General features: G+C 48.7%; 1 protein-coding gene across 3 annotated transcripts in view; it reads left to right on the plus strand.

Moving 5' to 3' along the window:
- ITGA5 (integrin subunit alpha 5) overlaps positions 1–20,388 on the plus strand; it is a 72,062-nt gene extending 51,674 nt beyond the window's left edge. For all 3 annotated transcript variants that reach the window (XM_083729185.1, XM_083729186.1, XM_083729187.1), the window contains exons 13-30: positions 1,056–1,247; positions 2,508–2,553; positions 2,714–2,821; positions 4,956–5,011; positions 5,951–6,105; positions 6,460–6,597; positions 7,166–7,233; positions 9,044–9,194; positions 10,019–10,111; positions 10,678–10,754; positions 11,412–11,492; positions 12,788–12,893; positions 13,545–13,697; positions 15,008–15,085; positions 16,073–16,186; positions 16,849–16,950; positions 17,903–18,025; positions 19,430–20,388. In XM_083729185.1, the coding sequence (XP_083585311.1) occupies positions 1,056–1,247; positions 2,508–2,553; positions 2,714–2,821; positions 4,956–5,011; positions 5,951–6,105; positions 6,460–6,597; positions 7,166–7,233; positions 9,044–9,194; positions 10,019–10,111; positions 10,678–10,754; positions 11,412–11,492; positions 12,788–12,893; positions 13,545–13,697; positions 15,008–15,085; positions 16,073–16,186; positions 16,849–16,950; positions 17,903–18,025; positions 19,430–19,513 (1,925 nt within the window). In that variant the 3' untranslated portion in view covers positions 19,514–20,388. The remainder of the gene's footprint in view (positions 1–1,055; positions 1,248–2,507; positions 2,554–2,713; positions 2,822–4,955; positions 5,012–5,950; positions 6,106–6,459; positions 6,598–7,165; positions 7,234–9,043; positions 9,195–10,018; positions 10,112–10,677; positions 10,755–11,411; positions 11,493–12,787; positions 12,894–13,544; positions 13,698–15,007; positions 15,086–16,072; positions 16,187–16,848; positions 16,951–17,902; positions 18,026–19,429) is intronic.
- The last annotated feature ends 60 nt before the right edge of the window (positions 20,389–20,448 follow it).

Raw genomic sequence — 20,448 nt, forward strand, 5'->3', positions numbered from 1 at the left:
TAGTTTGACTTCACCCCTGGAGGTGCACTCAATTGTCTCTTGAGCCAGACAGATGCCAGCAATATAACGGCTTCCAGTTCTGGAGGTTATAACCCAGTGTGCCCTCCTCTCTCTCGGCCTTTCTGGCCTTCCCCTCAGCTCAGCTCACAGCTCAGCAGTGGTGATGGCAGTTCCCCTCTGGCCGCCTAACTACCACCCCTCTCTCCCTCACCCTCCAACTTGCGCACAGGCAAGAGTTGTCAGTCACAGCTGGCTGTGCATGCGCTCAAGGGCGCTAGCATGACAACAGTCTCAAGCAAACGGGAAGAACTGGTGCCTTATTGATGGTGGTTAGTCTGTCCTTCTTTTTTCTTTATCCCAATTGTCACTCCATTGCTTTTTTTAACCCCTGCTAAAAATTCTTTTCTTTAATCAAGCCTGTCCAGATGTGCATTTGACATGTTGTTTTTAACAGGTAATTGTGCTTTGTTTTTTTTTTTAACTGCTGGTTTTACTTCTGTTTTGAAATGCTTTAGGCCAACTTGCTTTCAGCACATGGGCATTTCTTTAAATGAGTGTTTTGTTTAATGTCAACGGTGGGGAACCTTTGGCCCTCCCGTGGTTGCTGGACTCCCAACTCCCTTGGCCATGTTTGCTGGGGCAGCTGAAAGTTCAACTCCAAGAGCAGGAGAGGCAACCTAAGGCCCAGGGGCTGGATGCGGCCCAATCACCTCCTCAATCTGGCCCGCGGACAGTCCAGGAATCAGCGTGTTTTTACATGAGTAGAATGTTTCCTTTTATTTAAAATGCATCTCTGGGTTATTTGTGGGGCATAGGAATTTGTTCACTCCCCCCCCCCCAAAAAAATATAGTCTGGCCCCCCACATGGTCTGAGGGATGGTGGACCGGCCCACAGCTGAAAAAGGTTGCTGATCCCTGTCCAAGAGCATCTGGAGGGCCAAGGTTCACCTGCACCTGTTTCATGCCGGCCACTTAAGAGGTGTTTGTAGATCGAGTGGCATCTACGCCTTGTCAAATACCTGAATGAATGCTGACGCTGGAATTTGTTCCTGCAGATGTGGCCATTGGGGCCCCGTTTGGTGGCAAGGAGCAGCAAGGCATGGTCTATGTGTACAACGGCCGGCCTGGCGGACTGAGCCCCAAGCCTTCTCAGGTGTTACAGGGCCACTGGCCAGCTGGCCAGACTCCAGACTTCTTTGGCTTCTCCATGCGTGGGGCTAAGGACCTGGATGGAAACGGCTACCCAGGTGAGGACTGAGTGTGAAACCACAAGAAAGGCTGCAATGGGGCATCTGAAGCATCAAAGAGCCATAGGTTATCTTTGGTAGCTTTGCATGGATGAGGTCCCAGGTTCTGTCCCAGCTCTCTCTGGCTAAAGGCAGAAATCCAAAGGGGACCCAGCAAACTCTTTATCCTGTAGAGCAGGTTTAGCCAAGTTGTTGGACTCCCACCAGCCCCAGCCAGTGTCGCCCACTGGCCAGGGATGATGGGACTCATCGTCCAGCAATATCTGGAGGGCACTCTGTTGCCTGACCCTGATACAGAGGCAATATGGTTCTCTGTACAATTGAGTAACAGCTTAAGGAAGTCCAAATACTATACACAAGTGGGATCTGCAAGAAAACGTTGCCATGTGGAGTGCTCCTGTTCACTGTATCAGCCAGCCAGCCAGGCTCTCTAGGATGCTAGGCAGTTCCTCCCACCTGGGTTCCCATTCCACCCCCTTCAGCATTCTGTGGCCACTGAGCACGCTCAATCCTCACTGAACTGTCGTGAGGTTTCTCACAGCTTTAGTGGTTTTTATTTTAAGATCTTTGTGCTCTTGATACCTCCCTTGTGCATGTATGGCGCCATTTTGGCTCTGTAGGCAGCGGCACTCAAACTCTGCATGTTGGAAATAGAGGGAATTATTATATTCCTGATGATTGATCAGATAATCCGACAGCCAGTTGGGGCATCTTGTATCCTAAGGAGCATGTTAACATCCGGTATAAATATAGGTCTTCAGGGAGGCAACCCTCAGAATGCTCTCAAAGGCAGAGTGAAAGCAAGAAAGTGTCCCAGTGGTATTGTAAAAGCCCTCTGCAATGGCATTTATAAACACCCACTTTATCATGAGCATTTAATATCAGGTCTCCAAAGAGACTCTCACTTGAAGGGCAGCAGTCATGCAAGGAGGCTACCACCCTTGTCTATGTTCAAGTGGTCCATTGATACTTATATTCGCAAAACTTGGACATAAGAGCATTATCTGCCCCTAACCATGCAGCTGTTGATTTGCCCTTATCTCAGAGGGCTTTGCAAGGAAGAGCAATAAAGGAGGCTTCCTCTGAGCATGTGCTAAGTGGTTTTCCCCATAACCACTGAGAAACAATAGGCAATGTGACACATAAGCAGCTTTGAGCTAAGTTTCTCTTTTGAAACCAACCCCTGGAAAATGGTATCAAAATCTGCAACAAGATAGAGCTCACTGCCTGTCCACTACTTTCTCTCTCTCCACCCTTCAGATCTGATTGTGGGAGCCTTTGGAATGGACACAGCCCTGGTTTACAGGTAGGCCCTGTGCATAAGGACTGTGGATGGGGATGCAGACAAATGCATCTCCCCACCCCTCGATTTGGGGGAGAAGAGTTTGAAAGGTTCAGAAAGACAGGTGAAATGGTAAAAACATCACAGTTCTTTCTCTCCCTCCCTCTCTTGCCTACCTTCACAGGGGCCGCCCCATAGTTCATGCAAGCGCCACTCTCAGCATCTTCCCCACCATGTTTAACCCTGAGGAGAGAGCTTGCACTCTAGAGGGCACTGGAACCCCCGTTGCTTGGTGAGTGATGTTGGAAGGAAACCTTTTCTTTCTTTTTTTTCTTTTTTTTCTTTAAATGTTCTTTCTTTCTTTGTGTGTGTGTGTGTGTATGGCAAATGAAACTTAATAAAAAGAATTAAAAAAAAAAGGAAGGAAACCACAGTGGAAGGTACAGTCCTGATGGTCCTCAAGTGACGGTGGCAACTGTAGCTCAGTTGGCCTTATTCTGAGCTACAATTCCCAGTCTTCTGGGGTAAGCCATAGGGAAGGACCATAGCTCAGAGGGAGAGCACATTCTCTGCACACCAAAGGTCCCATGTTCAATCCCCAGTATCTCCTGGTAGGACTGGGAAAGAGCCCTGTGCAAAACTCTGAAATAGGCTCCTGCTGGTCAGTGTAGACCACACTGCGAGGGGGTGTGGCCTCATTTGGTGTCAGGTAGCTCCCTGTGTTCCTGTGGCAGGTGAGCCATTTCAAAAGCAGTGTCTTTCCACACTGTAAAGGAGTAAAGGAGTATCACAAGCAAAAGCTCCCCACCTCTCACCAGGACGCTTTCTGGTGTTTACCCGATGGGAGAAAGAGAAGAGTCCCATGTGGACAAGCCCTAAGAGAGCTGTGACTGTTAGACCCATCTGAGATCAGTGCCGGGGCTTATCTCTCAGTAAGGGAGTCTTAGGACAGGAGGCCTTTTACTATTAAACCTGCACTAGCATGTGCATCTTGGTGTCTGCGGTTTTTTTTTTTAATGGTATGCTACTGTAGGAGTGTTAAAAAAAACCCAACAGTTTGTAAAATTCCAGAAACGCTTAAAATGTGGGGGGCTGTCCTTTTTGAAAAACAGTGTCCATGGATCTACATATTAGTGGGCAGCAGTGCTGGGAGCTGGAAGGAAGCCCCCCTGTGGGTGCTTGTAGCAGCTGTCCTAACCAAAGAGCTTCTACTGTTACCTAGAGGCTTCTCACCACATGGAACTTCATTTGCAGGCTCCTGCATGAACAAACCCCTAGGAGCCCTTACCTCCGTGCTTGCACTAACTCATTCACTCCAGGCAAAGCAGAATCAGGAAGCAGATAGTCTTGTGACATTTTACGGCAGAGGTGAAATAAGCTGTCACAATGGAGATCGGTTTCATGTGGTCTCCATGTGACAAAAATAGCATGTGCCTTCCAGATTTGCTCCAGCTAAGAAGGGGCTGTATTGATCCTCTAGCCATGAAAGGGGCCTGGGGGGATATTTATGAACTGAGTTTTTCAGTTGCTCAGCAACTGGAGAGAAGTGGGGGTTGCCCTGGCCACTTGCCCAACTTGACTATGAATGGGTGATTGTGATAGGCTGGTGACCCGGCTGGGACCACATGGCTGGGAGGAGATGCTGAGTCATCCAGACAGGAACACACCCCAACCACCACCACCCCACCATCACATGTTAGCCGCTCTCCCCCCCCCACCACCCCAACTCTTGCATCAAGAGAATCTGCCTCTTGAATGAGCTTCCCATTCCACACCTAGAACAGCTGCCCTGAGGCCAGGTGCCTTTTGTTGCCCTCTTCTCTGCATTTCAGTTTGTTCTGCCTTGGAACACCTGTGTCCCTGGGAACAAGGCCCAGATTCCCCTTGCTGCCCCATCCCGTTTCCTTCCTGGCAGAACTGACAGAACGTGGCACATCTTTCCTATCTCCATAGCCATTCCTTTTTTAAATAGGTGGCATTCCTGCGTGCCACTGGATCTCCTCTATCCTCCTCCCCCCGAAGTTCTGTTTCAACTCCAGCTGCATCAGAAGGCACCCTGTCCAGAGCACCAGCCTCCTTTCCTGGCAGTGATTTCCATTTTTATAGCACCATAGTGCTTTACAGTGATTAAAGCAAGCAATCCTTTGAGGTAGGCCCTTGACAAGGAATAACCAAGGTTTCAGGACTACAACTCCCACCAGCCCATTGGCCAGCTGGGCCTGATGGGATTTGGAAGGCACCATGTTGACTACTCCTGCCCTTAAATCATGTCATTCTACTGTAGTGGAGATGTAGGGGAGCCCCTGACTGAGCAAGGATCTGAACCCAGGGCATTCACATTCCAATTTGACCCTCCCTAGACTGAACTGCCTTTCACTCATTTCTTACAATGACTCATTGCTCCCCCCTTTCTCCCATGTCAACAGCATCAACCTGAGCTTTTGTCTGAATGCATCTGGGAAACATGTGCCCGACTCCATTGGTGAGTAATATGGGGAAGGGGTGGCATCTATGCCACTGACAAGTGCTGGCATCAAGAAGTTGTCTCAGAGTCTAGCACAGCTGGTCCACAGGCATCTGGTTGACCACTGGGAGAACTGCATGTTGGGCTAGAGGAGGCCTTTGGCCTGATCCAAAGGGCTCCTATTATGTTCCTATGAACCTTCAGCATCAAGGAGGCCTTGGAGTTAGGTCAAGATCAGCTGGAGGTCAAGCCACGTTTTCAGATTCTGGGACAGAAAGCATGGCGAAAGCAGAAGGCTACACAGCAAGGATGGGGAACCTTGGCCCTGCAGGTGTTGCTGGACTCCACCTCCCATCACCCCACAAGCAGAATGGCCAATGCTCAGGAATTATGGGAGATTGAGTCCAGCAACATTGAGAGAGGCACTGGAGGCCAGCAATAAAGCGAGATGAGCGCCGCAACCCCAGAGATGTCTGCAACTAGACCTAATGGTCAGGGGTCCCTTAACCTTTAAATTGATGTGTAACAAATCTGAAAATAGTATTCTCATCGTAAATTTCTTTCAGTTGTAATGAAAATGGGCAGGAAGAGCATCTGCCACACTTGTAGTGTCCCATAGGCCCCAAATTACCAATGTCCGAGTACAGTGCAAGAGTGTCCCTTCCAGATGCCAAAAATGCTGTAACTCTTAGGAAGCATCGCAGAACAATTAATAAAGCTGAATGATGTTTGGGTGGTCTGGGAGAACTCCACCTCTATTATTGCATAAGCAATGAAATGTTGCAGAATATGCCTGCAAACAACCAAACCATCAATCTGAGCACTCCCTGACTGCCATTTTGCTAAGAAACCAAGAGTTATATCTTGTGGGTGTGGGAGCCCCTCTTGGGCTGTGTTCTGGGGCATAGTGCTATCACAGCTCACTTGACCCCATCTTCTTCTCTCCTGCATGCATAGGGTTCAATGTGGAGCTGCACCTTGACCACCTCAAACAGAAAGGGGCAGTGAAGAGAGCGCTCTTCCTGCGTTCCCGCCAGCCCCACCTAGTCGAGACCCTCCAGATCCGCAACGGTGCCAATTCTGAGTGCCGCGAGATGAAGATCTACCTCAGGGTGAGTCTCAGTCTGTGCCCACAAGCTCTGCCTTCTTCTCTTGGGTGTGGCTGTTCTTCAGCATATTTCTGCACTTCATTGCAAGGAAAGTTGTGAGTTGCGGCTTTGTGCAGGGGTGGGTAACCTGTGGGTTTGCCAGATGTGCTGGACTCTGCTTCCCAGCACCCACATCCAGGGATCTAAAAAGGGTTCCCACAGTGGCTGGCGTGTGACTGCACCTGCAACTCCATGCAGCCCTCGCAGTTTGGCTGAAGAGTCAGAGGAGCACCCGTCACCCCATGGCGCAGCAAGCATTTCTTTGCAGCATGGAATCCATGCCCTCGGTGCCTTATCCCCCTCTGTCTCTTTCTCCAGAACGAGACTGAATTCCGCGACAAGCTCTCCCCCATCCACCTGTCCCTCAACTTCTCGCTGGATCCAGAGGCCCCGCAGGACGCACATGGTCTGCAGCCCATCCTCAACTACCTCACGCACAACCACATTGAACAGAAGGTACTCTCGGGTTGGAGGATTACTCAGCAGTTGCTCCCAGCATTCCATGAACACATGTTTGGTGCTATGGGATACAGAAAGGGCTTCTCTCCTCCCTGGCAGGGTAGACTGCAGTGCAGCGACACTCAGCCTTTCTGGAAAGATAATAACCCAAAAGCATGTAAGGTCTACAAGACAGGGAAACCTAATGCCCTTTGTCTAGAATATGTCCCTATTCGTTTCAAGAAGAACTGCAGGCTATCCAACGGTTAATGGTCACTTTCAAAACACGACAGCTCAGAAGTAGTGGCTCAGTCTTGGACACAACAAGAAGCCAGAATTCCGGGACTCGGCAAGAAAATGCTGCCAGCATCTTTTCCCTGCCTGCACGGGAGGAGATGGGAAGCATGCAAGCCCAAGACTCACTGCAGCTTATGAACATAGTTCTACGCCATGGTTTAGCTGTTCAACCAAATACAGCTTTTGTAGTTTTGTAGCTTATGCTATGTCAGCATAGCAATAGGTTAACGTGATCCTTTTAGTGTCAGCAAACAGGCAAAGAGGTGTTTTTGTCTTTTTTGCCCACCAGGCCCAGATCCAGCTGGACTGTGGTGAAGACAATGTCTGTGTCCCTGACCTTCAGCTTGACGTTTTTGGGTAAGGCTCTCTCTTGCCTCGCTCTGTGGCATCACAAACATGGAAGAAGCCAGGCAGTTTGGGTGCTGTTTGCATTCTGTTGCTTTATCCACCTCCCAGAATATTCAGGCAGATCCCCACTCCCCCTTGCATCCTTGTTACACATGTTGAACCCTCTGCTTTCGTGGATTCAGGAAGGGATTGTAGCTGTTGGCACCCTCTGCAGAAGAAGTCCTGATCTCCCTCCCTTCTTCCAGGGGTCTACTCTCTTGCTAATCAGATATTTCCTCTTCCCAGCGCAAGTGCATCCAGCACGGCCATGTGGGAACACCAGAACATACAATACAATACAATACATGCACACCTTTGGCATTGGGGGGCTGGGGAGCAGTGATTTCCCTCGGAAGGGTTCACCTTCAGCAGTTTGGCTCCCTCTGCTGTTGTAAAACGGAAGTGCAATTGGACGGGATAAAAAGATGGCCAAAACTATGCTCTTCTTACTACCCACAGCAACGTCTCCTGCTTCTCTGCTGTTAGCTGATCTCGTGCCTTTCCCATCTAATAGCACATGGACATAGATTATATCACTTCTTGTGTTGTGTCAGCAGCATCTTGCACACTGCTTGCCCATATGTAAATGTTTTAAAAAGTAAGCTTTCTAATAATAATGTAAAAGAGTAAGAATTGCAAAAGGCGTCGTATAAAGAGAAGCAAGCTATGAATTAAGGGGAGGAGGGCATGTGCTCATCCAGCACCAACAATCCCTTCCTATCTGAATCTGTCTGCAATCAATGGGTGGGGGGGCTGTAGCTCCATGGAAGAACATCTACTTTGCATTATGCCTCTGAATCCCTGTTGCTGGGAATTCCAGGGGGGCGGGGGATGTAGTTGCACCTGCGTCCTCCTTGCAGGTTTCCCACAGGTTGGTCACTGTGAGAACAGGATGCTGAATTAGATGAGTCATTGGGCTGATCCGGCAGGACTCTTCTTATGTTCTTCTGCATGCAGAAGGTCCAGCCCCTGGTGTCTCCAGGCAAGGCTGGGAGAAACTCCCAGAAGAGCTGCTTCCAATCAGTATAGACGTTGCTGACCTGGGCCAGTCACCTGACTTTGTAGAAGGTCGTTTCCTACCTTCCTAGGGATCCTGCTGAACACATTCAGTGCCCTTCTCCTACCTTAACAAGGTTTCCATTCCAGGGTGTAGAGACCTGAGATCTCAATTAAGCAAATGCTAAACACTCAGTATTGGGTGCATTCAAGGAATGCTCTTGGAGGCCTTTGTTATGGGATATATATATATAGCACTAGTATTAAGGACACAATAGGTACTCCTTTTTACGCAGAGAGATCTGTGCCTGGCATGCACACTGAACATACAGGCCCATTTTCATTTATAACCCTGTGTATAATGGGAGCTGCCCAGAGGGGTGGGGGCATAGCTGCTCAGTCAGTAGAGCATGCAACTCTTAATCTCAGGGTTGTGGGTTCAGTCCCCATGTTGGGTGGAAGATTCCTGCATTGCAGGGGGTTGGACTAGATGGCCCTTGTGGTCCCTTCCAACTCTGCAGTTCTATGAATCTACCTGAGGCACTTCTGGGGCTCTCTTTGTTCCATATGTCAGTCCAAAATGAAGGGTGGGGGAGAAACTGAATACAGTTTTTGCCATTGTTTTTTAAGTTCAAAGTGATAGAAGCTTCATGTGTGAAAACATCCAGAGTTGCATGGCCTGAAATGGCTGCTCTCTATATTGTACCTCCTAAAAATGGGCATCCCTGGATCTTCGCTGATATGTGTGTGCTCTTCTTCTCCTTCTTTGCTGGGTCTGTCGCAGGGACCACACTGTTGTCTACCTGGGAGACAAGAATGCGCTGAACCTCACCTTCCACGCCCAGAACCGTGGTGAGGGTGGTGCCTATGAGGCTGAGCTCCACGTTACCATCCCACCGGAAGCAGACTACATGGGGGTTCTGCGGAATCATGGGGTACGTGCCTCCGCTGGGGGGACCCCATCCTTCTGCAGGCAAATTGCCTTGCAACCCCTCCTGGCCAGGGGGGAGTGAACTTAATGAAGAGGCTGTCCTTTCCCAAAGCTTGGAACTGAGATACAAGCACAATTCTCAATTTTTGGGAAAGCAGATATATGATGGTGGGTTCCTGAGTATGATCATTTTTAAAGAAGAAGAAGAAGAAGAGGCAGCAAGTTTATCCTTTGTGGGTTTTTGAAATAACATAGGAAGTGCTTTTGCAAAAAGGTCTAGTCCTCATGGGGTAGGAGGTCTGTGGATAGATCTATGTTAGAAATTGATAATAGGTTTTGCAGCTGCAACTATCATGGCCCCCTCTTGAGGGATCCAGAGAATGCGGTTATGGTGAGGCTACAATGCTTGATTGCTTAGATAGGTATATTAAAATGCTCTCAAATTTCTTTTTTTAAAAATAAAATAATGTCCCTGATTTCCTCAGAGAGCAGACTTTCTGAGTCAACCTGTGGGTGGGGCTGGTATGATGACTCCACCCATCATCCCAGTCTCTGCTAACCGGATGTCCTCCAGATGTTTTAGAGTACAGCTCCCCGCGGTCCCAGCTAGTGTGGTCCCCTGCACCCTTGGCAAGGAGGTGCATCAACGCCATGCTCTGGGGGAAAAACACACTTTACTGCAATAGCCACATGAGAAATTGCTACATTTGATGCGACCCAAATACTTTAAGCATCTGTCGTGAGGGTGAGGCAATGCACCAACCCCTGAGCTCAAGCACAGGCAAGTCCACCCTCCTCTTCTCACCCTTGTTCCCTTCTGTCTTCTAGAACCTTTCCAGCCTGAGCTGCCACTATGACACGGTGAATGACACCAACATGGTTTTCTGTGACCTCGGCAATCCAATGAAGGCAGGCGCCAGTGTGAGTGTCTGCACTCCCTGGCAAGGGGGTCTTGTTAGGGGCAGGTGGTTGGAAGACTTTTCGAGCCACTTCCCTGGCGCTTGGGATGTGCTGGGAGAGCCTGGAATACCATAAGATGAGAAGTCAACTGTGGTGAAGGGATCTATGGTTATGGTGCGAAGGGGCCGCTCATTGGAGCAAGGCAAAACTAGCAAGCTGTGATCAGAGCCACTTTAATCTATTTGTGATAGGGGACTCAATGACAAAGTACGAGAGAGCTTCTGTGTCCTTTGGGAAGCTGCAAGCAGGGAGAGTGATGGCACTCATAATAATGGGGGGGAGCGTATATATGGGGCACAGTGCCTTTTCCTCCAAGTGGGAGCTATTTGTTGGGGGGCATTCATCCCACCGGTGTGTGAGGATTAACCAATTAGGGTAGGGCTAGCTAAGCTCACCCAGAATAGGAAGGTTGACTCTACCATAAGGCAGAGGGAGGCCGCTGCCTCAAGTGACACACAGCCATTGACAGTGGAGAGTGGGGGGAGGGACACAGATACTGACTCTTCTCTTTTCCGTATCTCGCCTAGCTCTGGGGTGGCCTACGCTTTACTGTGCCTCACCTTGATGCGAAGAAATCCATCCAATTTGACTTTCAGATTCACAGGTAAAAATGAGCCAGAGAATTCCCCCAAATTCTCCCCATAGCTGCCCCTGTTTCCTGCCCCAGGACGGCGCATTGCAAGGAAGGACCAGGGCTAAATGGGTGAGATGATTTTTGGGGAGGCTTGTCTTCTGTTGCTGACAGAGCAGGGATTGGCAGCCTGTTGCTGGGCTCCCATCATCCCTGTCCGTTGGCCAAGATGGCTGGTGATGATGGGAGCCGGGAGCCAAATGACACCTGGAGGGCTGCAGGTTCCCCATCCCTGTGACAGAGGAACCGCAGGATTCCCCAGGGCAGGATTCAACTAAGTGCAGAACACGGTCCTCTGGTGCAAAGGAATTCCCCCCTCTCTCCCCCCTGCGCCTCTTTAATCCTTTCCGGGGGACGGGGTTTTTTTGCCCAAGTGGCACGTGTCCTCGCACTCTGGTCATGCCTCTTCCTTCCCTAGGTTGATGACAGAGGGGTGTGCATGCGTCTGTGTAAAAACTACAGAGGTACAATTTCCACCCATTGCTCTGCCCACTTTTGTCTCTGGGCCCACCTGCCTTTGGGCTGAATGAAGGTCCACAACCCCTTTCCTAGCTGCTGCTTGTGTACTCTTCTTCTGTGCAGTGCCAGTCCTACATACAGTCACATATGACGATGTCTCTTTCACTACAGCAAGAACGCAAACAACTCCCACAGTGAGGTGGCTTCGTTCCCCTTGCGTGTCGAGGCTGCCGTTCATCTCAAAGCCCAGGGGTGAGTGTGACGCCAGAAGCAAAGTGTTTGGCATGGTCATTAATAGTTTTAATAAGAAGGTGTGAGTGAGGCCCCCACATCTCTTCAGTCCCCAAAGGGTAAATTATAGCTCTTCCCTGGTGAACCCCTGTCTCTCTTTGGGAGGGATATACACTCATGAAGTGAGCTCTGCTCGTTCATTGAGACCTTCCCCTCTGCCTCCCTCTTTGCTCCCCCTGGGGGTTCCCTCAACCCTCTAGCTCATATTTGTGGGCGGTGTGGGGAGAGGAGAGGGGGGAAAGCCCTGGTTGAGCTAGAGGAAGCCCCTGCGTTGGCTTCTGCGCTCAGGACTAGTTAGCTGAATCTCACCCGATGCTCAGTTCCTTTGTAGCAGCCCCAAGAAGCAGGTCTAGGAATCCTGTCTCTGAAGTAGCACTAAGACAACACTCCAGATGCTTCGGTTTAGCTGGTTCACACTCAGTCTGTTTTCCCCACGGGAGGCTAAGCTAGTCAGAGGATATCTGTGATCGAGGGGGAGCATAAGAGAACAAGTGGTCCTTTAGGAACTTTGGACTTTGTGAATTAATAGAAGAACCTTGAAGCTGCCCTGCAGTGAATTGGCAACCAGCATAGTTCTCTCAGTAGCAGAGGGTCGTGCTGTGATTCTTATTTACTTCATTTCATCTGCTTCTGTGAGCCACACGAGCTGTAGCTTCTGCATCAGAAACTCTTTTGTTTCAGTAAATAGACAAATCCAAATACACATAAAGCATATTAACAATAATGTTTGATGTTTTATAGTGTTTTTAATATTTTCTTGGGAGCCACCTAGAGTGGCTGGGCAACCCAGTCAGATGGGCAGCATGTTGTGGTTGTTCTTGTTAATTTACTATTTTTTCCTCTTGGATGTTATCATCACCTTTTTGAAGAATCTAGGTTAGCTGCCTGGAACAATTTATGGAGCAATAAAAATATTTCAATAAATAAATGATACCAATGCCAGAGATCTTACAATTTGATATTGCTGAGGAAAAGGGGCTAGGAAACGGATCTTCATTTTGAAATTACCAAAGAGAGATTTTTTAAAAGTTGCAATAAAATCCGCTGTTACCCCAGAAAACAATACAATGCAACTGATGAGGGCTTTGGCCTTCAGGTTTGCAACACTCGTTTTATTGCAATTCTGTAAAGTTTTTGTAATTTTGCGTTTTTTGCCATTTTGAATAGCCTAAATAATTCATAAGGATTTTGCTCTAGCCTGTTTAAAATTGCTATTTCTTCTGCATGTCTGAGTGCCTTCCTTTCCCCTTCTATAGAGCATCCATGCCAGAGACAGTGTCCCTTCCAGGGACTGGCTTGCTCCCAGGTCGAGCGCTGCAACGAGAACAAGACGTGGGCCCCGGTGTGTGCCATGTCTATGAGGTGGGTGTTGTCCACAGACGACAAGAGTGCAAGGGTGGTGGCAGTTCATGCATGGGCAGGATCACTCTTGCTTTTGGAACCATACCTTTGCTTAGCAAGCAAGGAGGGGAAAAGGGGAAATTCTGAATCCTGTGCCCAGTGCTGTATTTCTGTGTTTCTTCTGTGTTCCTGAAGAATTATGGCATGCACACTATCTCATATTCTTAGCTTTCAAGGTTTCACAAGGGAGAAATCTGTTGGCAGCACTGATAGCTAAATGGAACCTCCAGCATTAGAGGCAGTGTATCATTGGATAATGGGTGCTAAAGGGCAAACTGCAGGAGAGAGTGTTTGCTTCATTCCTGGAAGCACGTGGCTTGCCACTATTTAAAACAGTACCAGTCTGTCTCTCCTCCTTTCTCTGTGACCACTGGGCCTGTCCACCATTTTTAGATCATTGTGCTTTTCCCCCACCCCCATCCCTGCTGCTCAGTGCTGGAGCATCTGCTTTGCATGCAGGTGAGGGGAAACTTCTCAGTCCTTGCAACCCCCAGAGAGCCATTTCCAGTCATAACGGACCACTCCAAACCAGAGGGGCTCATAATCTGACTTGGTGACGTAATGCAGCTTCCAATGTCCCTGCAATTTGTTTTCTTCCCATTTGTCCTGCAGTTTTTGAATGACGGGCCAAGCGCCATCAGCGAGGGGATCCTGGACATCAGCTGCCCGCTCCGGACTCAAGGGCGAGCTGTGATGTACATGACACGCTACGTGGCACAAGCCAACTGCACCTCCAGCCACCTCCTCAACCCGTCACGCCTGCAGGTAATGGTTGGTCAGCGGGCGGGAAAAGAAGCGACTCTGCAGAGGACTGGCCTGGGATGTGAGTTTGGGGCCTGGAGCTCAGCCTCTGCAACCAGGGACAGTGCAATTCCCTATCAGCACAGGATTAAAATGCTGAGGAGTAGGAGCATTTTTAGGTGGGTGGGGGAACTCAGCGTTTACACTGCAGAATGCCAGCCTCTCCTCCAGACAAGCCTATTTATTAAGCATTCATCCTGATTTGATTGCACGAAGCCTGCAGAAAAGTTAGATCATGTGTATCCTTTATTGGGCGCTCATTTTAATTTGTTTGTAGGGAGGTTCTATGACATTGAGCATTCATCCTAATTTGCCTTTGGGGTGTTTCTACATCTTTCTATTAGTCATTTGTTCATCTTACACTTTTCAATGCATTTCCCCATTACTTTCCAAACTGCAAAAATCCAGTTTCTGGGGTTTTTAAGTGGATTTGTTGCCATAGAGACAGATCGCCTTGATCCACTTTTAATTATTCAAGCTTCTTGGTATTTTCTTGACTCCTTCCTGAAAACTCTGACAATCTGATGGCCCTCCAGGGTCTGAACCTTCTTTGTAACTCATCCCCATCCTGTTCTGTGCCAGGAACCCTAACGCTTTGCCCCTTCCCCAACATTTCTCCAATAGCCTCTCTTGCCCCCGGCATATATTTGGCCTTTGTAACCTGCCTCCATTGGTCAGCTGGAAAAGAAAAAACCGTTAAGCACGGTATCTCCATGAGACACTGCATGCCTGCTTCTTGACACAGACCCAGGAGCTGAGTTTCTCTTGAACAATGGGATGGGGAGGGTTTTTTGTTTTAAGTGAGAGATGCTTGACTACCAGAGAAGGAGACTGCTAAACCTCAATGAAAGAATCAGCTGTTTTCTTATAAATTCTGTGCATCTCCTGTGGCACTCCTGCTCCGTCTGATTCAGCAGAACTTGTGGACATGCAAAGAAGCAGAATGTTAGTTCAAGGATGGAACTCAGTGACTGTCACCAGCAAGGAAGGCTTTAAAGAGGGATCGGACAAATTGATGGAGGGTATCGGTGGCTCCTAGCCATGGTGGCTGTGCTAAGGCTATTCCTCCGTCATCTGAGGCAGAAGGAGTTGTTGCAGGGGAAGGGGGAGCTTAATGTGGGGGGAATGGCAGTGGGGTCGGTGAGTGGAGTGAGCAGAAGTGCAGCATCTATGTCAACTGTATCACTGGGTCACAGCTAACTATAGAAAGGCTTGTACAATGGGCTCGTGACTATTGATAACTTATTTAGAAAGGTGCCTTCTTTCTCTCTTAGCTGGAGCAGAGCTCAGCAGCTTCACCTTGGCCAGAGCAGCACTATGTGCAGAAACAAGATGGAGTTTTGAACACTCTGGTAAGCCTTGTAGCTTCTTCAGCTGGGGAAAAAAAATCACCCAGAGTGACCTACAGCAATCAGTTAGCTGCCCTCAGACTTTCAGTCTAAAATACATAACATGTAGGAAGAAAAATGTAAACTTGAGCACATGCTCTTATCTACAGAGCGCTTACAATGACCACCTGGAATGCAAGAGGAGAAGCCAAAAGTTGCTGGTCCAGCTGAGCTGATGGAGTGGTCCTGCTTCCCTTCTCTTTCTCCTGCTGCTGCTGCTGCAGCCTGACAAAGCCCCTAATGCGGTGTTTCTCAGCCCGGGGTCCCCAGATGTTGTTGAACTACAACTCCCATCATCCCTGAATTCTGGCCTTGCTAGCTAGGGAATATTGGGAGTTGTAGTTCAACAACATCTGGGGACCCAAGGTTGAGAAACGCTGCCCTAATGCATCCCTTCCTCATGCTCTTCCGCAGCCTTTGCTCACATGATTTCATGTCATTCTAAGATCTCCGTCGGTATGAAAAGTTGTGTACAGGCCTTATCATTTCCCTTCCCAGCTATAGCTTTAGAGCAGGGTTCCCAAAGTGTGGAAGCAGCAAGGAGAGGCGGCTCTGCTGCCCTCAGAGGAGGAAGAAAACTGCAGCTGGGCCAAGATGGGGCGAAGAGACTGACAAGGCACTGGAGTGGAAAGTCAGTACATGGGAAGGAAGGAAGCCATGAGAAAAAGGGGAAAGGCTGAGAGACAGCACATTGCAGTTCCTAAGCAACCGGCAGAAAAATCATTACGTGGTCTGCCAAGACCCTCAACAATTTTCAAAGGGTCGTGGGTCAGGGAGAAAGTTTGTGAATCACTTAGACATAATGACTTTCCCCAGGAGTTACGCTTTAGTTGTTAGAAGCACTGTTGCTGCATCCGATCGCTGCCTTTGGCCCTGGTGACCTAACTGGGTTTCTGGGGGTGTTTTCAGCCTCAGGCTCTCTTCTGACTATGGTTCCTTCTTGTGCTGTAGAAATGCAATGACGAGGAGTGCTTCCAGCTCCGCTGCCACATGGGGGCAGTGCAGAGACAGAAAAGTGTCAGCTTGCGCCTCTACTTCCGCATCTGGTCCAAGAGCTTCCAGCTGGTAAGCCCAGCACCTGCCTGGAGCCTCTTCCAGGCCTCACTTTACAGCTGCAGATTTGATTTCGGGGTTAAGAATCGACTTGAGAGAGATGAAGAGATTGCTGGTTGCTGGCTGGCTTTCACAGCATCTGGTGTATTGTCCTGAAACCCCTGCAGCTCTTCCACCTTTCCCAGACCCTCTTGCCTCCACTGGAAGGACACACCACACACACCACACTTCTTGACTTGGCTCAGCGGATCCACATGATTGATTGATTGATTGATTGATTGATTTATGAATGAATGAATGAATGAATGAATGAATGATAAAGGCTTATATCCCGCTTTCCAAGCAAACAAGCCCCAGAATGACTTGCAGCTGATGATAAGAATCAAAGCACTTATTTCTTGGTGGTGGAGCAATGAAGAGAGGCATGCAGCTGGTGTCTGTCTGTCTGACCCTCTCTTCCACATGGAAATGTTGTTTGCCTAAATAAAATAGTCACTGCAGGAAGCCAATGGCCTTCCCTTCCCCATACATTTACTTTTGCAGGCTCATCCTTTGGGAAGAGGATATGTTTGACTCCACACTAGGTCTCTTCAGAGTCAGCTGGCCACATACTAACCCAGGGCATCCCAGGATCTGGTCCTCACTTTTATTTTATCCCCTTTACACATTTGCAGAAAGAGAATAATCCCCACACCATAGAGTGCGAAGCTGTCTACTACGTGCAGAAAGTGCCCTACAAAATCCAGCCTCTAGAGAAACCCACCGCTTACCTCAAGGTCAGTATTCATTACGATTAACTATTGTTGATGTTTATTGTTATAAATCCTTGGTGGCGGTGACAATAATAGTAGTATCCTGCTTTCAGGATGCAGATCTTTCCAAGGTAACTTACAAATAGCATTAGAATCACAAAAACCTAGCATGTCTTCAGGATCCTAACCACAGAACAGTTGGAGATAGATGGAGAGGGGGACAGGACAGTTTAGCTGGAATACATTTTGTTGCTTTTCAAACAAGTAAAAATTAGCCTGCAGTCCTGTACTACAGAGGTGGGAAACTGGATCTGACAGATTGGCCGGATCATTATGACATCAGGCCAAGCCTGACGGGGGGATGGGCTTCCCACTTGTCAATCACTTTATGTCACAATGACACTGGGTGACTCATTCTTCCATAGTGCTGTGCTGCAGAAGCCCCAGTGATCAAATGATGGTCAACGCTTGCAAAGCACTGTTCAGGGAGCTTTGCAGGTGCTGATGGTTAGCTGATCTATGGTGCCTGCAACCTCCCTTTGGGCCAGTTACGCCTTTGCCTGCCCAACATCTGCCATCATATATGACATCAGGGGACATGATTTGCAGGCCACTTGGGGGGCTGGGGACCCAGTTAGGCCCACCAGCCAGGGCTGCTGCACACACCTACTTGGGAAGAGGTCCCATAGAACTCAATTGGGCCTTCTTTCAACAAGCTGTTGAATCATGCTGTTGATCAAAGAGAGTGTTTTGCACATCTTTCTAGATTGGATCAGGGTCCATCCATGGAATTCTGGTTCCAATAGGAGGCAGCCAGATACCTCTAGATAGACTCTCACAACCAAGGAATGGCCACCTTTGGTGTTCGTTCCCTGTGCCTGATACTGAGGAGACTGTTCCTGTACATGAGGCTTCCACTTAACCTCTGGATGCAAGACAGGTGATAACCTTATTCCTGCTTCCTTTCTGCTGACAGGTGCAAACATCACTGCACTGGCCCAAGGCAGAGACCAGTCAGGGGGTTCCTCTCTGGATCATCATCTTAGCCATTCTGATTGGATTGCTGCTCTTGGCGCTGCTCATCTATGTTCTATACAAGGTGGGATAACTGAGTTGGGAGAAAGTGGGGGGGGGGGCGAGGTTCAGAGTTGGAGATAAGGTGTTAGAATCTCTGACACACCAGCTGCAAGTAGGACTGTAATGACTAAATTCATCAGCTTAGGATGCTCCATGTTTTTATGCTAGACTGCTAAAAAGCTTTGCTTTCAAATGCTTTTTAACAGCAGTTTCTTGGCCTTACAGTTGCAGAGAGCAATATGAACAAATAATAATAAAATTCCAAATGCCAGATGAAGACTGTGCAGGATTTCAAGTGGTAATAATGGGGCGTGGCTTCAGCGCTCTGGACAGCTCCTGGCCCCTCCTTTCCCTATTATTTCTAGTCCCTGCAATACCCACCCCGCACCCTCATAGACACTTTGAGACATTTTTGCACATTGCACAGAGCTAAATTCAGGTTTGCCATTGCCTGCATGCTCAACTGAGAGTTGCAGCTACACTGCAGTTACCTGGCTAAAGCACCTCCAACAGTTGCAAATGTGTGTTTTCTGCTTTCTGTGCAACTAAAAGTGTCATGTGTGAGGTCATGTATGATGCAGGCAGCAAGGAGCAATGCAATTCTGCCCTTCACATGTAGCTGCCGCCACAAGGAATCTGGAGCAGCTGTAATGTGTGAGCCTCCCCCTCAGTCCCTAACGTTCCTAATTCTTGGATTGTGGAAATGAAAGACTTAGTGCAAACAACAACAAGAAGGAAAAAAGCATGACACATGTAAATCCATCTTTGGCTTTGGTCGCTTGATGATTACAACATGCAGTCACAATTTGCATGTGAGAATGCGCTGCTGCCAAGTCCAACTTCTGTGATTGCCCTGCATTTTGATGTAGTCAGTTCACATATTCAACAGAGACTTAGTGATTTGTACACTCGCGTGAAGGAGTCTTAAGTGTGCTTAATTTTCATGATTTATTCTGACTGCAGAGTTTTGGTTTATTTTTATTTCCTGCCTTTTTGCTATTTTGCAAAAAAATCTCAATAACTTTTGTGTTCGGATCTTCACTTTTTGAAATATGGCCACCCTAATTTCTGTGACTTGTGCAAAAACCTCTCTGCTTTTACCCTATGGGTGTTTCTAGTTTGGAGATCTGTCTGAAAACTAGCAGGCAGGATCTATAAGATGCAGTGGGCTAGTGTAGTGTTACAAGACTCACAGAATAGATTGGTGGAGCAGTCCCGCTCTTGTTTTGTACTGTTATGGGTAAACTATGCTGGGAATGTCTCCTGGGGGAGTTTTCCTTCTTTTGGTTGTCTCCCCATCACGATGAAGGTATCTAGAGATGTGCACAAGGCATGTTCACTGCAGTGGTGTTTGCCCCGGAGAAGATTCCTGGGTTGTACCTTTTACATTATAAGCCCTGATCTTGTCTCTGTGTTTCCTCCACAGCTGGGCTTTTTCAAGCGCTCACTTCCTTATGGCACGGCTATGGAGAAAGCTCAGCTGAAGCCACAAGCAGCTTCAGAAGCCTAGCAGGCCCAGCCTCGCCCTCCATGTAGGTGTGTTGCCGCTGCTGCCCTGCAAAGAGGCACCAGGATCGTCCGCTGTGAGCACTGAGAAGGGGAGCACAGCCAACACCAGCAGGGAAGGGCCACAGGCACCGGGCCCCACGGACTGCTGCAGAGGCCAGGCACCTCTGCTCCTCACAGAGAAAGAGGCTGCAGGCTCTCAAGGCCCAGCGCCCTCCCTCTCCCCCGATTTCCCTGGGGCTTGGATCCTACAAAACCCATCGTGCCCTGACGGGGGGTTGCAGCAAAGGCATTTGCTCCCAGCAAAAAAGGGAATACTTGAAGCCGCTGGAGCGGCCGGTGCTGGTCTGATCTCAGGCCCCCTAGTGTCAAGCTGTCTGTTCCGTCCATATGTGGGGAAGGGCACAGTGCCCTGGACAGTTTCCAAGCTGCCAGTCTCCTCTGATAATAACCACAGCTTGGCTGAAAGAGAAAAAGAAGCACAATCACCTCCCGAGTCCAGCTCTTTCTCCGCCACAGGCCGGAACAAAGGATCCTGGGCTCTCACTTCCGGTCTTCCCCCCAGCCTGCTTCCTGTGGGGGATGATGTGGGACAGAGACTTAAGCTGGGAAAGCCAGGTGCTCCCGCAATGCCAAAGATTTGCCACGTTTGGAAGCCAAGCCATCACCCGGTGTCGGCCCGGACTCGCCGACGGTCTTCGCACTGATCTCCAGAAACCGCTAGAGATTTTATTTTTCAGATGCCACTTTAATTAAAAGAGGATGAAGAAATGAGAATGAAGAAATGAGGAAGGTGCCGCTGCCTCATGACCGAGACAGGGGTTGCCGAGTTTAATTTAAAATGTTCATGTGCAATAAATGCTTCCATATTTTCCATAATGCCTCTTTCCCCCCCTAAGGATGACGAACTGCAAGGGGTTGAGAATGGATGAAAATTCC

The sequence above is a fragment of the Podarcis gaigeae genome (assembly GCF_964106915.1).
Source record: "Podarcis gaigeae genome assembly, chromosome: 2".
Classification (NCBI taxonomy): domain Eukaryota; kingdom Metazoa; phylum Chordata; class Lepidosauria; order Squamata; family Lacertidae; genus Podarcis; species Podarcis gaigeae.